The sequence below is a fragment of the Cucurbita pepo genome, chromosome LG16, assembly GCF_002806865.2.
Source record: "Cucurbita pepo subsp. pepo cultivar mu-cu-16 chromosome LG16, ASM280686v2, whole genome shotgun sequence".
Taxonomy (NCBI): Eukaryota; Viridiplantae; Streptophyta; class Magnoliopsida; order Cucurbitales; family Cucurbitaceae; genus Cucurbita; species Cucurbita pepo.
Genome location: NC_036653.1, coordinates 4,453,128 through 4,468,250, shown reverse-complemented (window position 1 = coordinate 4,468,250; position 15,123 = coordinate 4,453,128). Strand labels below are relative to the sequence as shown.

The 15,123-nt window shown below is 39.7% G+C and overlaps 2 protein-coding genes and 1 long non-coding RNA gene across 4 annotated transcripts; 2 read left to right on the top strand and 1 right to left on the bottom strand.

Moving 5' to 3' along the window:
- Positions 1–2,016: 2,016 nt before the first annotated feature.
- On the top strand, positions 2,017–7,845 carry LOC111777329 (probable LRR receptor-like serine/threonine-protein kinase At2g16250). Its single transcript, XM_023656871.1, has 4 exons — positions 2,017–4,664; positions 5,958–6,086; positions 6,227–6,249; positions 6,923–7,845. The coding sequence occupies exons 1-4, from the start codon at positions 2,731–2,733 to the stop codon at positions 7,531–7,533; spliced, it is 2,697 nt and encodes an 898-aa protein (XP_023512639.1). The 5' UTR covers positions 2,017–2,730; the 3' UTR covers positions 7,534–7,845.
- A 405-nt stretch (positions 7,846–8,250) lies between these two features.
- LOC111777332 lies at positions 8,251–14,733 on the bottom strand. The gene is made up of 3 exons (XR_002812386.1): positions 14,657–14,733; positions 11,256–11,261; positions 8,251–8,262 (listed from the first exon to the last, which is right to left on the bottom strand). It is a non-coding gene; the product is annotated as an uncharacterized LOC111777332 (long non-coding RNA).
- Positions 9,794–15,056, top strand: LOC111777330 (cyclase-associated protein 1-like). Of its 2 annotated transcripts, none has more exons than XM_023656873.1 (10): positions 9,794–10,303; positions 11,338–11,506; positions 11,588–11,652; positions 11,901–12,222; positions 12,295–12,448; positions 12,923–13,032; positions 13,113–13,168; positions 13,250–13,306; positions 14,087–14,230; positions 14,696–15,056. In XM_023656873.1, the coding sequence occupies exons 1-10, from the start codon at positions 10,031–10,033 to the stop codon at positions 14,780–14,782; spliced, it is 1,437 nt and encodes a 478-aa protein (XP_023512641.1). In that variant the 5' UTR covers positions 9,794–10,030; the 3' UTR covers positions 14,783–15,056. The 2 variants fall into 2 exon arrangements, with proteins under 2 accessions (XP_023512641.1, XP_023512640.1); XM_023656872.1 differs by having other exon boundaries at positions 9,795–10,303; positions 11,901–12,228; positions 12,301–12,448.
- Positions 15,057–15,123: the final 67 nt, after the last annotated feature.

Below are 15,123 nucleotides of genomic sequence, written 5' to 3'. Positions count from 1 at the left end.
AATCATTAGGGCATGATCTGAGTATAATCACACCATAATTAGGGCACGACCCAAGTAGATCTAGTACATACAGAGAGTGACCCTATATGTGTGCATACATTGTGTAAAATACGACCCTTGTAGAATCACATCATATACATGCAAAGGAGTAGCCTCACATGTGAACTGAGACGTGACCCTATAGTTATCAACTCTGATATGTACACAGACAAATTAGTTCAATCAAACTGACCCTCTTCACCCTTTAGCTTGAGTGCACTGACGGGTCACATGTGAATTGAGACGTGACCCTATAGCTACCAACTCTGATATGTACACAGACAAATTAGTTCAATCAAACTGACCCTCTTCACCTTTCAGCTCGAGTGCACTGATGGGTCACATGTGAACTGAGACGTGACCCTATAGCTACCAACTCTGATATGTACACAGACAAATTAGTTCAATCAAACTGACCCTCTTCACCTTTCAGCTCGAGTGCACTGACGGGTCACATGTGAACTGAGACGTGACCCTATAGCTATCAACTCTGATATGTACACTGACAAATTAGTTCAATCAAACATATCCTCTTCACCCTTCAGCTCGAGTGCACTGACGGTCATATGTGAATTGCAAGGTGACCCTATAGCTACCAACTCTAATATGTACACAACCAAATTAGTTCACCCTTCAAACTGATCCCCTTCACTCTTCAACTCGAGTGCACTGACGGTTCGTGTTTCGTTCTTCGACAAAGCTAGCCCTTCGACAATGAAGATTTGTGGTGACACATGTTCAATCACGTGACCTAATTTCCTAAAGATCTATAAATTAACCAGAGGAGAAAAACAGAAAGAAACCCAACGATCGAAAATGAAAGAAAAACGCTTAGGCCCACGAGCAACTAACCCGCTACTTAACCACTACATAGTTGCAAAATGAAGCAAAATTTTACTCCAACAGGTAGTCTTTTGCTATAAAAAATAATTGTAATTTTGTAGAGTAAATAATGAATATTAATGGATGTGATAAAGATATAGTAAAGATGGAAAAATTTAACTAAAAAAGGAAACGTCCCTAAACATAGTAACTGTAAAATTAATTCAACTTTTAACTTCTCACCATAAATATAGTTAAATGAAGTAGGTTAATAATTTAGTCCTATAACTTAACTCGAGATCCCACGGGAACAAAACATTGTTTACATAAGATGTGGAAATCTCTCCATAGTAAACGCGTTTTAAAATCGTGAGGTTGACGATGATACATAACGAGCCAAAACAGACAATATCTGCTAACGATGGACTTGGACGGTTACAAATGGTATCAGAGCCAAACAACAAGAAGTGTGCTAACAAGAACATTGAGCTCCAAGAACGATGGACTTGAGCTGTTATATTAGTACAATTATTAATTTAAAATTTTAATTCATACCATTTTAAAGTTTAGGAGTATAAATTGATATTTGTCGGAAAAATGTTCCATTAATACTCTTAAACTCAAATTTTTTTTTTCAAATACGTTACCACAAGCACATGGACAAACATCCTAACAAGATTGTACATTAGTAGTTGAGTACGAGTNAAAAAAAAAAAAAAAAAAAAAAAGACGTTAAAAATTCGTGTCATAACTTTGAGAAAGACGAGCGAGAAGAAAAATAAAATAAAGAAAATTGAAGTTTACCACTTGTCACAATCGCACTTTTAATGGCAGTAGACATGCGATTGTGCGACACTCACTTCTAGCAACAAGTGAGCTAAGCCAATTCGTTCTTGTGTCGCCTACGACCAAACGATGTATGCTCGAGCCTCTGGCTCCAATTTAAGAAAAAAGTTTTAGAAAACGGGTGGTAGAGGGATCTGACTAAGTATATTAATAAAAAATTTAAAATTTAGAAGTATTTTTTAAAAAGTAAATTAGGTAAAAACAATAAATAAACAAAACTTAGTTGTATTTTTCTAGAAATAAATAAATAAATAATAATAATAAAAAAACATTTTTTTGAATTATGTTGTTAAATATCGAAACCTAAAACAGCTCTCCGATTACAGTGGCGTCGTCACTTCACCCTGTCGCTTCCCAGAAACAGTGAGAGAGATGTATCATGAACAAACTTGGGGAACTGTGAGAGAAAGATTCAAGAAATTCCATACACAAAATTCTTTATAGTTTCAACAAAAAGAAGAACAAAGTGGGTTTCTCTCACAGTCACCGTCTCTTCCGCCGTGCCGCCGCCGGACCTGCCATGCTCCGCCTCCCCCATTCCTTTCTCTCTCTACCCTTTTACTTTTCCCTCTCTTTATTGCTTCACAAGAATTGTAATTAAGAGAGAGAGAGAGAGAGAGAGAGAGAGAGAGAGACAGCGCAGTTTCTCTTGACCGAAGATCTTTATTAAAAAAAGGAAAAAAAGGAGTGCTGTTTGTCAATTTTTGAAGCTTCCCTTCTTCCCCTCTCTCTTTTTCTTCGGTTTTTTTTTAATCCCTTTTGCTATCTCTTTCTCTCTTTTCAATTTGTCAAACACCCATTTTCAGGAACTAAAAGATGGGTTATCTGTGATCGAGGGAAGAGCTGAAGCAGAGAGGTAAGGGGGTTCCTGTTCTTGTTCTTGTTCTTGTTCTTGAGAGCTGAATGGGTATTTGTAACTTTGAGGAATTTGATGAGGATTTGGCGAAAAGGGTTTTCCTATAAGGGGAAGATTAAGGGAATTTGGATCTACAGCTTGGTGTTCTTGAGCTGTGGTGAGTGGATATGCGAAACGTAATACGTTTCATGTTCTTGTTCTTGTTGTTCTTGTTGTGTTTTGAGCCAACATTTCAACAGGTGAGTTTGAGAACTGAGCGTGTAGCTCTTCTCAACCTCAGATCGTCTCTGGGTTTGAGGAGCAAGGATTGGCCTATCAAAGCTGACCCTTGCTCTGTTTGGAATGGTATCAATTGTCAAAATGGTCGAGTTATTGGTATCAATATCTCTGGGTTTCGAAGAACTCGTAGTGGTAATCTAAACCCACAATTTGTTGTTGATTCTTTGGCTAATTTGACCCTTTTACAGTCTTTTAATGCTTCTAAGTTCTTGCTTCCGGGTGTAATTCCTGATTGGTTTGGCTCAAGGCTCAAGTCTTTGCAAGTTCTTGATCTTCGTTCTTGTTCTATCATTGGTTCTATTCCATTGAGTTTTGGAAATTTGACAAATCTAGTTAGTTTATATCTCTCCAAGAACAAGCTTAATGGGACGATTCCTTCAAGTATTGGTCAACTTGTTCATCTTTCTGTGCTTGATCTTTCGCGTAATGAGCTCACTGGATCTGTTCCTTCGTCGATTTCATCTCTTGGGAACCTTTCTTTTCTCGATCTTTCTTCGAATCGTTTAGATGGGTCGATTCCTTCCCTCATTGGGTCCATTAGGAAGCTTCAGAATCTTAACCTTTCAAGAAATGATATCACTTCTTCATTGCCTGCTTCACTTGGGGACCTCGATAGATTAGTAGACCTCGATCTCAGTTTTAACGAATTGTCCGGGCTGCTACCTCGAGATTTGAGGGGCATGAGCAGCCTGCAGAGAATGATAATTGGGAACAATCTACTTGGTGGATCATTGCCAGATGGTTTGTTTACTTCTCTTAGACAATTGCAGGCATTGATTCTCAAGGATAATAACTTTACCGGTGCAGTTCCCGACGTATTGTTCTTGTCGCCTGGATTGCATCTTCTCGATATCTCTGGAAATAGTTTCACTGGTATGCTGCCTAACTCGAGCTCTGGTTTGAATTCAACTGATGGAACATTGAATATATCTCGAAACATGTTTTACGGTAGCCTTATGCCAGTTATAGGACGATTCAGGGCTGTTGATTTATCGGGAAATTATTTTGAAGGCGGAGTTCCGAACTTTGTGCCAATGGATGCTACTCTTGAGAGTAATTGTCTTCAAAATGTATCTAGCCAGAGGACACTGGCAGACTGCTCGTCATTTTATACCGAAAAAGGCCTTAGTTTTGATAACTTTGGCGAACCGAACTCCAAACAACCTTCGTTAATCGAAAAAACTGGCAAGAACAATAAAAGGGTAATCGTATTGGCGAGCGTATTAGGAGGGGTTGGGTTTATTGTCCTTCTGGTGTTGCTGGTAATGCTGGTTTTATATATTGGTGGCAAGAGAGCGTCGGGGAATCAAAGGGCGGTCAGTGTAGGACCGATACCCCCTGGTAGTAACGAACCGCCTTCAGGCTTATCGATTAACTTTGCAAGCTTAGGTGATAGGTTTACGGATAAACAGCTTCTTCAGGCTACTGATGGCTTTAGCGACGAGAACTTGATCAAACTCGGCCACTCTGGTGAGCTATTTCGTGGCGTCTTGGACAATGGGGCTGATGTCGTTATAAAAAAGATCGACCTGCGGAAGGTTAAGAAGGAAACCGAGCTAGTGGAATTGGATTTGTTTGGTAAGGTGTCACATACAAGATTGGTTCCTCTTTTAGGACACTGCCTAGATAATGAACATGAGAAGTTCTTGGTTTACAAATATATGCCAAATGGAGACTTGGCGAGTTCTTTGGTCAGGAAAACTAATGTTGATGATGAAAATATACAGTCTTTGGATTGGATAACAAGGCTTAAAATTGCTTTGGGAGCTGCTGAGGGTCTTGCTTATATGCATCATGATTGTTCTCCGCCGCTCGTTCACAGGTACACGAAACTTTAGTTGTTGTCTTTGCGCTTTTCCTTTCGGGCTTCTCCTCAAGGTTTTTAAAACGTGTTTGCTAGAGAGAGATTTCCACACCCTTCTAAAGAATGTTTCGTTAACGTGGGATCTCACAATCCATCCCCTTTTGGGGCCCACTGCTCGGTGTTTGGCTCTGATACCATTTGTAATAACCTAAGCCTACCGCTAGCAAATATTGTCCTCTTTGGATTTTCCCTTTTGAGCTTCCCTTCAAGGTTTTTAAAACGTGTCTGCTAGGAAGAGGTTTCCACACCCTTATAAACAATGTTTCGTTCCCTTCTCCAACCCCGACGTGGGATCTCACAATCCACCCCCTTTTGGGGCCCAACGTCCTTGCTAGCACACTGCTCGGTGTTTGGCTCTGATACCATTTGTAATAACCTAAGCCTACCGCTAGCAAATATTGTCCTCTTTGGATTTTCCCTTTTGAGCTTCCCTTCAAGGTTTTTAAAACGTGTCTGCTAGGGAGAGGTTTCCACACCCTTATAAACAATGTTTCGTTCCCTTCTCCAACCCCGACGTGGGATCTCACAATCCACCCCCTTTTGGGGCCCAACGTTCTTGCTGGCACACTGCTCGGTGTTTGGCTCTGATACCATTTGTAACAACCTAAACCCACCGCTAGCAAATATTGTTATCTTTGGACTTCCCCTCAAGGTTTTTAAAACGTGTGCTAGGGAGAGTTTTCCACACCCTTATAAAGAATGTTTCGTCCCCTTCTCCAACTCCAATGTAGGATCTCACAATCCACCCCCTCTTTGGAGCCAGCGTCGTTGCTGGCACTCGTTCCCCTCTCCAATCAAATGTGGGATCTCACAATTCACCCCCTTCAGGGCCCAGTGTCCTCGCTTTTACACTGTCCGGTGTCTGGCTGTGATACCATTCGTTGGGCTGTTAGCAGATATTGCCTTTTTTGGGCTTTCCTTTTCGAGCTCTCCCTCAAGGTTTTAAAACACGTTTGTTAAGGAGAGGTTTCTACATTCTTATAAGGAATGTTTTGTTCCCCTCTCCAACCAATGTGGGATCTCACAGTTGATGTGTATTATATCAATTGCTCGAGTTCACTTAATTGTCTTGTTGCGACTTCCACGGATGAGATCATATCACGTCTCTCCTATTCTTTGGATAAATTCTTACAGTGAGTCGAGTCACTTACCAAATATTTCGGTAAATAAAAGTTCAGCTCTGATATGTGTATATTAGTATTTGAACTTAGCATTATTGACTTTATTAACACTTTCTTTTGGTCATTGAAGAGATGTTCAAGCTAGCAGCATACTTCTTGATGATAAATTTGAAGTCCGACTCGGGAGCTTGGGTGAAGTTCGTGCCCAAGATGGGGACAGCCACCAAAAACGAATGTCCAGGTTGCTTCGGTTGCCACAGTAAGTGTTCGTGCACCTTACCTGATAAATATTTCTTCGACTTTTCTCATCGGGATTACTCGATTAAGGTTATCTTCAAGCTTAGGTTACCTGATAAATATTTGAGGTTGTAATAATCATTTTCACTTCAAAACGTGCAGGTCATCCGAGCCAGGTTCTTCTGGTATGTTCACATTTACGTTTTGTTTCCTTTCGAGATTACAAATTTTCTTTTGTCATGGGTTGTCTGCATATTTTGTTGAGGATCGTTGAGAGAGGAGTCTCACATCGTTAATTAAGGGGTTGATCATGAGTTTATAAGTAAGGAATACATCTCCATTAGTATGAGGCCTTTCGGGGAAACCAAAAGCAAAGCCATGAGAGCTTATGCTCAAAGTGGACAATATCATACCATTGTAGAGAATCGTGGTTCCTAACATGGTATCTGAATCATGCCCTTAACTTAGCCATGTCAATAGAATCCTCAAATGTCAAACAAAGAAGTTGTGAGCCTCGAAGGTGTAATCAAAAGTATCGAACAAAGAGTATGCTTTGTTCGAGGGCTCCTAAGGAGTCGAGCCTCGATTAAGGGGAGCCTGTTCGAGGGCTCCACAGGCCTCAGGGGAGGCTCTATGGCGTACTTTGTTCTGTCTCACATCAACTAATTAAGGGGTTGATCATAGGTTTATAAGTAAGAAATACATCTCCATTGGTATGAGGCCTTTCGGGGAAACCAAAAGCAAAGCCATGAAAGCTGACAATATCATACCATTGTCGAGAGTCGTGGTTCCTAACATGTTTGTCTATATCATTTGAAGCGAGTTTATTAGAATGTGAACAACGCCTCATATTTGCAGGGACTCAGACATCAGTATGTTCCTATGATGTTTACTGCTTTGGGAAGGTGTTATTAGAGCTAGTGACAGGCAAGGTGGGCATCAGTGCTACTCCTGATACCCAATTGAAGGACTTTTATGATCAAACATTCCCATACATCACCATCCACGACAAAGAATTGGTGAGCAAAATCATCGATCCGAATCTGATTGTCGATGAAGATTTCCTCGAGGAAGTGTGGGCTATGGCTGTTGTCGCGAAGTCATGTCTGAATCCAAGGCCATCGAGACGACCCCAGATGAGATACATCCTGAAAGCTTTGGAGAATCCTTTAAAGGTCGTGAGAGAAGAAAGTTCAGGTTCGGCAAGGCTACGAGCGACTTCTTCACGAAGCTGGAATGCAGCTTTGTTCGGGAGCTGGCGACAGAGCCTATCAGATCTAACGGTTGTACCAGCTGCTGCTACAACAACGTCAAGAGCCATGGGAGGTAGCTTCAAACAGTCAGGAACTTCAGGTTCACAGGGAAGTGGCCAGAACAACAGCGGTGAAGCTTCACGGAGAAGGCATTCAAAGGAGATATTCCCCGAGCCAGCAGACGAGCAAGGCGAGAGAGGCGAGTATCATTACTAGTAAAGAAAATTCATTGATCTTGATTGATTCTTTGTCAATAACAAACACAGCAGCAGGCCATTCCAATTGAGAGAGCCTGATAACTGCTCGACCGGGCGGGTTGTTGCTTTCGGGTTTCGTACTTGGAGAGGAGAGGGCGGCTGACGCCCGAGCTTTCTGCCATGGAAAATTGTCATTCTTTGAGAAATGTATGGGTTTTTTGTTGTTGGTGATTTTATGTTTTGTGGAAGGCATGGGGCCTTCGAGCTTTCTGTAGGCGTTTCTTGTTCTTGTTTGTTCTCATTATTATTATTTTATACCTTTTTCTGTTCCCTTTTTTGATTTAGCCGACGCTCTCGATCTAGATGAATTTTGAAAAAAAAAATATTAAAAAACAGGTCCCACCGAGATTTGAACTCAGGTTACTAGATTTAGAGTCCAATGTCCTAACCACTAGACCACGGGACCATAGATATTTTTAAAATTCATATAAGTTTAAAAAATTTATAAACTTTTAAATTTATAGCTTTAAATATATTCANCAAAAAAAAAAAAAAAAAAAAAAAAAAAAAAAGTCCTACTTACATTTGAACTCGAGTTATTGAATTCAAAATTCAATGTCCTAACCACTAGACTACAAGATCACAGATATTTATAAAATTTATATTTTATAGTTTTTAAAATTTAAAACATTTATAAACTATTAAATTTATAACCTTAAAAATATTTAGTATACTCGGTTTCAACGCACTAAAATTAATTAATTTATTAGCATAAAATTGAGTTTTATATGGTAAACTTTCAATTTTATATGTATTATGGAGGTGAATTTTAAATAAATAAAAAATATAGAAAATGTAAAAAATCTATTAAACCAAAATTGAAAAAAAAAATTATANATTAAAGCAAGGTTGCACAAAAAAAAAATAATAAATAAAAAATAAAAAATAAAAAAACAGCCTACCGAGATTTGAACTCNTGGATTCAGAGTCCAATGTCCTAACCACTAGACCATAGGACCACGTGTTTGTAAAATTTGTGTAATAAATTTCTAAACTTTAAAAAAAAAATTAAGTTTGTTTCTTATAATTTCTAAACTTTAAAAATGTTTAATGTGTCCTCACTTTTTTATTTTATTTTATAGAGTTTCAATATATTAAAATAAATTAATTTATTAGATGACGTGTATAATTATTAATCTTTTTTAATAAAATAATTAATTAAACAATATATTATTTTCTTATCCCAAAATTTAGAAAAATTTTAGACTATTTAAAGAAAAAAAAATATATTGTTTTGTTATNCAAAAAAAAAAAAAAAAAAATCGTCCTAACCACTCATTTTTAAAAAATAAAATTTTCCACATTCATATATATATATATAGTAGATATTATCTGCTTTGGCCTGTATCGTCGTCAGCCTCACGGTTTTAAAATGCGTCTACTAAGGAGAAGTTTCCACACCCTTATAAAGAATGTTTAGTTCCAATCTCCCACCAATGTGAGATCTCACAATCCACCTCCCTTGACGGCCTAACGTCTTCGCTAGCACACCGTTTAGTGTCTAGCTCTAATACCATTTGTAACGCCCCAAGCTCATTACTAGTAGATATTGTCCGCTTTAACCTGTTATGTATCGCCTATACCTCACGATTTTAAAACCCGAAACCTTCCAATTTCCTAAATTTTAGAGATGGAACGGTAAGATTTCAAAATTGAGACACAATTAAGTATCTAATAATTTTTTTAAAAATATAAATTTTGGAAATAAATGACTAAAGTCAACCGAGAGTAAAAGAAACATGTAACTAGACGAACATTTCAAAACAAATGATAATCAATCTAGATATCAATCAAACACTTCACGGTACTCAACGGTTCAAGTAGGTTTGATCTTCCATACCCATCTCAAAATAACGATTCCCTCCTCAGTTCTCATCTTAGCGAGTAAACACGATCCCACAACAACTCAAATCCATCGGAACAACTACAATCGATGTTCTACTCTCTTACGACTGTTTTTCAACGACAACAACTGAGCTAACAAGAACGCAGGATAATACATACTTATTTCTTCGATAATGCTATCTTATTCTATAAACGCTACCCGATTTCTAATGCTCGAGTTACGATGAACAGAGTTGGTACTGGAAAATTTTCCCTCATTAGCTTGTTAATTATGATGATTAAGATGAAAAACAAGAAAAAAAAAACATGATGAAGACTTGATTTAGCGATGTTTACGGCTGTTCTTACTTGCCCACACGAACCATTACAGCCAAAAACAGCTCTAAATCCGCCACGCGTTCATCACACCGCCGGTAGTCGCATCCGCTTCTTATGGGTACCGCCAAAACATAATCCCTTTTCATCACAGCGTCTTCTTTCCGCCACCCCAAAATTATTATGTTACCCAAAAGAAATTTGATCCCCACAGCCCAAACCCATTAGCCACCACCACCATTTTTACTCATTCCAATCCCTAAAACCCACCATTGTTTGTCTCTCAGATCTGAACTATGGATGAGAAGCTGATACAGCGATTGGAGTCCGCTGTGGCTCGGCTTGAGTCGTTCTCCACTGGGTTCCGGCACGGCGGTGCACCGGAGAGTGATGAGGTTACAGTGTCCGATCCTTCGATTCTTGCTTTTGACGATTTCATGGGACAGTACGTTGCGAGAGTTTCAAGCGCCGCGGAGAAGATTGGGGGACAGGTTCTTGAGGCCACTAAGATTTTGAATGAGGCATTTTCTGTTCAGAGGGAGCTTCTTGTTAAGGTTAAGCAAACTCAGGTTAGTGATAATCTCTGTTTTTCTCCTCAAATAATGTGATATTGAAGCTTGTGTTGATTTAATTTTCTTGTTAAGTTGTTGTTTGGTTTCATAATCACTGTTTTATTCATATGGGATTGGATGTAAGCTGTGGGAATGATAATGAAAATCTTAGATGATTGGTAGAACTACTACTGAATTGTGTTGAGATGCTTTGTGGAAGGGTGTTTTTGGTGAAGTGAATTAGCAATATCAGCTATCTAGCAGACCACTCATGTTTAAGCCTTCTTGTTCGATTTGGAAATGAAAATGAAAGAAAAACTCACACGTAACGAAGCGGTTTCGCTCCTTTCCCTCGTTAACCCCCTAGATCAATGAAGAAGGGAGAAGTGTATTCTTCCGAATCTTTGAAAGCAAAGCGCTATGTCGAGACGGGGTGGCCTAATAGTTTCTAGAATGCTGTTGTCATGATGTTGATCTGGCTTATGTGACTACGGTATCCATGTAGCTCCGAATATGCGCATTGGAGCATCAAACGAAGCGCTATGTTGGGATGGGGTGACCCAACCATTTCCAGAATGTTGTTGTCATGATGTTGATATGCGACTACGAGATCCGTGTAGCTCTAAATATGCGCATTGGAGTATCATCATGGTGGTCCTTCGAAAATGTAGTACTACTAGATTCCGGGATGTAGTTTTTATTACATTTTAAACCGGACTTCTACTTTTGTCGGAAAAAGTGACAAGGATGAACCAATATGCTGTCACTGTACAGATGCCTTCTAATCTCTTTACAAATCTCAATTCTGGATTAGTAGATTGTTTATCTGTTTAAGTTCAGCTGAAATCCTGAAAAGCTTGAATGTTAAAGAAGACAGAACGTTTTCGTCGAATGCTCTTAATGAATGTTATTTTTCTCGTTCGTTTTAGCAACAAAAACGAGAAAGAACAGGACTGTTATATACGTAAACGAGTGCCTAGTACTAACTATCAGTAGAAATTTTCGGGTGAAGTTTGTTGGTCTGAAGTTCAATTGTTTATTTTGTTTCGCAGAAACCCGACCTCGCGGGCTTGGCTGAATTTTTGAAGCCATTGAACGAAGTTATTAACAAAGCAAATGCACTTACAGAGGGTAGGAGATCTAATTTCTTCAACCATTTGAAAACTGCAGCTGATAGTCTATCTGCTTTAGCTTGGATTGCATTTACTGGAAAAGATTGCGGTATGAAGTGTAGTTGAGTATATCCTCGTTGGGACGTGTAGTTTGAATCCTTTCGATTTAAGCCGTTCTTGATTTTTGTAGGTATGAGCATGCCTATTGCCCATGTCGAAGAAAGTTGGCAAATGGCTGAATTTTACAACAACAAAGTAAGCTTATGTTCCCTCTAAAACCCGCTTTTGCTAAAAAGAACATGTACTTTAGTTTGACTAGCGTGTCCGTGTTGGACACTTGGACACTCGACAGTTGTAGGACACGTCTTATCTTAATGGATGTATTTGACACTAGTTGTACGAAGTCAATGCAGGTCCAACATTTTGTTACACACGTATCGAATACTTGACTTTTTATCTTAAAATTAATGGTCTATTGTTGACCTGTTTACTTCTTCATTCAGGTTCTTGTAGAGTACAGAAACAAAGATCCGAATCATGTCGAGTGGGCCAAAGCTATGAAGGAGCTCTATTTGCCGGGATTACGGGACTATGTCAAAAGTTTTTATCCATTAGGTCCGGTATGGAGCGTGACTGGGAAAAAGGCTGCTTCTGCTGCCCCTAAAGCTTCTCCTCCTACTAAAACGTCAGCACCGAGCGCACCTGCCCCACCCCCGCCCCCTCCAGCTTCACTCTTCAGCTCTGAGCCTCCTCAGGCTTCATCTTCCAAGCCAAAAGAAGGAATGGCTGCTGTTTTCCAAGAAATTAATTCTGGGAAGCCTGTGACCCTTGGTATTGCTTGTTTTCAAAACTCTCCCTCTTCACTACTATTTGAACATCTCTAAGCACTTTTTGTGCCACTAGGTCTGAAGAAAGTCACAGATGACATGAAGACCAAGAACCGTGCGGATAGAGTTGGCATTGTGGGTTCTAGTGAGAAAGGTGGTCGTACTGCCTCTCCGTCGTTTTCCAAAACCGGCCCTCCAAAGTTGGAACTTCAAATGGGTCGAAAGTAAGTTTTACTCTCCGTAGTTACAAATAAGATAGTGTTCGTGAGATCCCACATCGGTTGGAGAGGAGAACAAAGCATTCCTTATAAGGGTTTGAAAACTTCTCCCTAGCATACGCGTTTTTAAACTGTGAGGCTAACGACGATACATAACGGGCCAAAGCGGACAATATCTGCTAGTAGTGGGCTTGGACTGTTACAAATGGTATCAGAGCCAGATACCGAGCGGTGTGCCAGCGAGGATGCTGGCCCCCAAGGAGGGTGGATTGTGAGATCCCACATCGGTTGGAGAGAAGAACGAAACATTCCTTATAAGGGTTTGAAAACCTCTCTCTAGTAGACGCGTTTTAAAACCATGAGGCTAACGATGATACATAATGGGCCAAAGCGGACAATATCTGCTAGCGGTTGGCTTGAGCTGTTACAGTGTTTACACTAAGTGCCCTACTTAATCTCTCTATTCATACATTCAAACAGGTGGGTCGTCGAGAACCAAATCGGAAGGAAAAACTTGGTGATTGATGATTGCGATGCTAAACAATCAGTATATATCTTTGGATGCAAAGATTCAGTTTTGCAGATTCAAGGTAACGTTTTATCTCACAATCGGTTTACTCGTTCGTCTCTTCTGATGAATATGGAAGTCAATATTTTCACCTTGCTGCAGGGAAAGTCAACAACATAACAGTCGACAAGTGTACAAAAATGGGAGTCGTATTCACGGTTAGTACACGCTATTGGGTGAAAAAATGATCATATATATATAGCTGATTTGGATTGTTTTTTTTACTTTCAAACTAACAGGATGTTGTGGCTGCATTTGAGATTGTTAACTCCAATGGGGTTGAAGTACAATGCCAGGTACTTTGTTCTTCTCACATTGAATGGTTCTACATCTTTTAAGCTAGTGGCTACATTTTTCTTGCATCTATGCACATAGCTTTCATAAGATCCCACGTCGGTTGGAGAGGTGAACAAAGCATTCTTTATAAGGGTGTGGAAACCTCTCCCTAGTAGACGTGTTTTAAACCGATGAGGCTGACGATGATATGTAACGGGTCAAAGCGGACAATATCTGCTAGCGGTGGGCTTGGGCCGTTCCAAGGGGGGTGGATTGTGAGATCCCACATCGGTTGGAGAAGGAAATGAAGCATTCTTTACAAGGGTGTGGAAACCTCTCCCTAGTAAATGCGTTTTAAATCCGTGAGGCTGACGGCGATACGTAACAAGCCAAAGCGAACAATATCTACTAGCGGTGGGCTTGGGTCGTTACAAATGGTATCAGAGCCAGACACCAGGCGGTGTGCCAGCGAGAACGTTGGCCCCCCAAGTGAGGTGGATTGTGAGATACCACATCGGTGGGAGAGGGGAACAAAGCATTCTTTGTAAGGGTGTGGAAACCTCTTCCTAGTAGGCGCGTCTTAAACCCGTGAGGCTGACAGTGATGCGTAAAGGATCAAAGCGGACAATATCTGCTAGCGGTGGGCTTGACATGTTACAGCTTTGGCTTTTAACGGAGCAATCCGGGTGTTCTAAATATATTTTACGAGAAGAGATATGCCATTAACAATGGCTGATAAACCTTTAGTTTTAAAGTCATGAAGTTGATAAGTTAGTTCTTTCATTTGCTGGTTATTCCAGGGTTCTGCCCCAACCATTTCTGTGGACAATACTGGAGGCTGTGTATTATACTTAAGCAAAGATTCTTTGGGGACATCCATTACGACTGCCAAGTCGAGTGAGATCAACGTTTTGGTACCTGGTGGAGCGTCCGATGGTGATTGGGTATGGTTCCGTGTTCCTTCCTCCGCTCATGATCTTGATTTTCTCGTATCAGTTGATCGAATTCTTACGCAGTTCTATTCACTTTTTTTCGAAGAATATATTCGCTTTAAAAAGAAAGAAAACTGTTCACTTTTGCTTTTTGATAAAGCTCTTAGATTCTAGGCCTTGGAAGCATTTTCCTTTCGTTTTATAGAACTTTGCTATTAACAATGTCCTTGAAGCCTCACTGTCTTCTGCTATACATGTTCTTGATTAGGCCAACAAAATGGCATAGAAATGAATTTGATTCCATAGAATGATCATACTTTATGCGACAAACTCGAACTTTGCAAAACATTTCTAGATCGAACATGCCGATCTCTCATAAAAAGAACGTTTTGATTCTGCTACAACATTATCTGGAAACCGTTGGGATTAGATTTCAACATGGATGTTCTTGTTCTTGTTCTTGTTCTATCTCTGTAGGTCGAGCATGCTTTGCCGCAGCAGTTCGTTCATACGTTTAAGGACGGTCACTTCGAAACCACTCCGGTCTCTCACTCGGGAGGGTGATCTCGAGTTTGAACAGATTCTCACTTTTCTTCGTATCCGGTTTAGAGTGGGTTTTGTTTCCATTTTTTTTCCCATTTGATTCAATAGTCACAGGAAATTACATGTGGTGCTTGTTAGTGTTTGTTTCATTGGGTTCTTGTCTTTCTAGCTTGGGTTCAGGTGTTCATGGCGGCTGTAGTGTGTTGTGCAATGATGTTCTGTTTTTCCTCGTTTGGTCTGTATTTGAATATCTCCGTTCAAGAGAAGTAGTACATGTCAATTATCGTTGAGTTATGAAATGATTTAGTTTACGAAATTAGTGTTTATAAATTTAATTTTTTAAATAAATAAATTGATAAAAA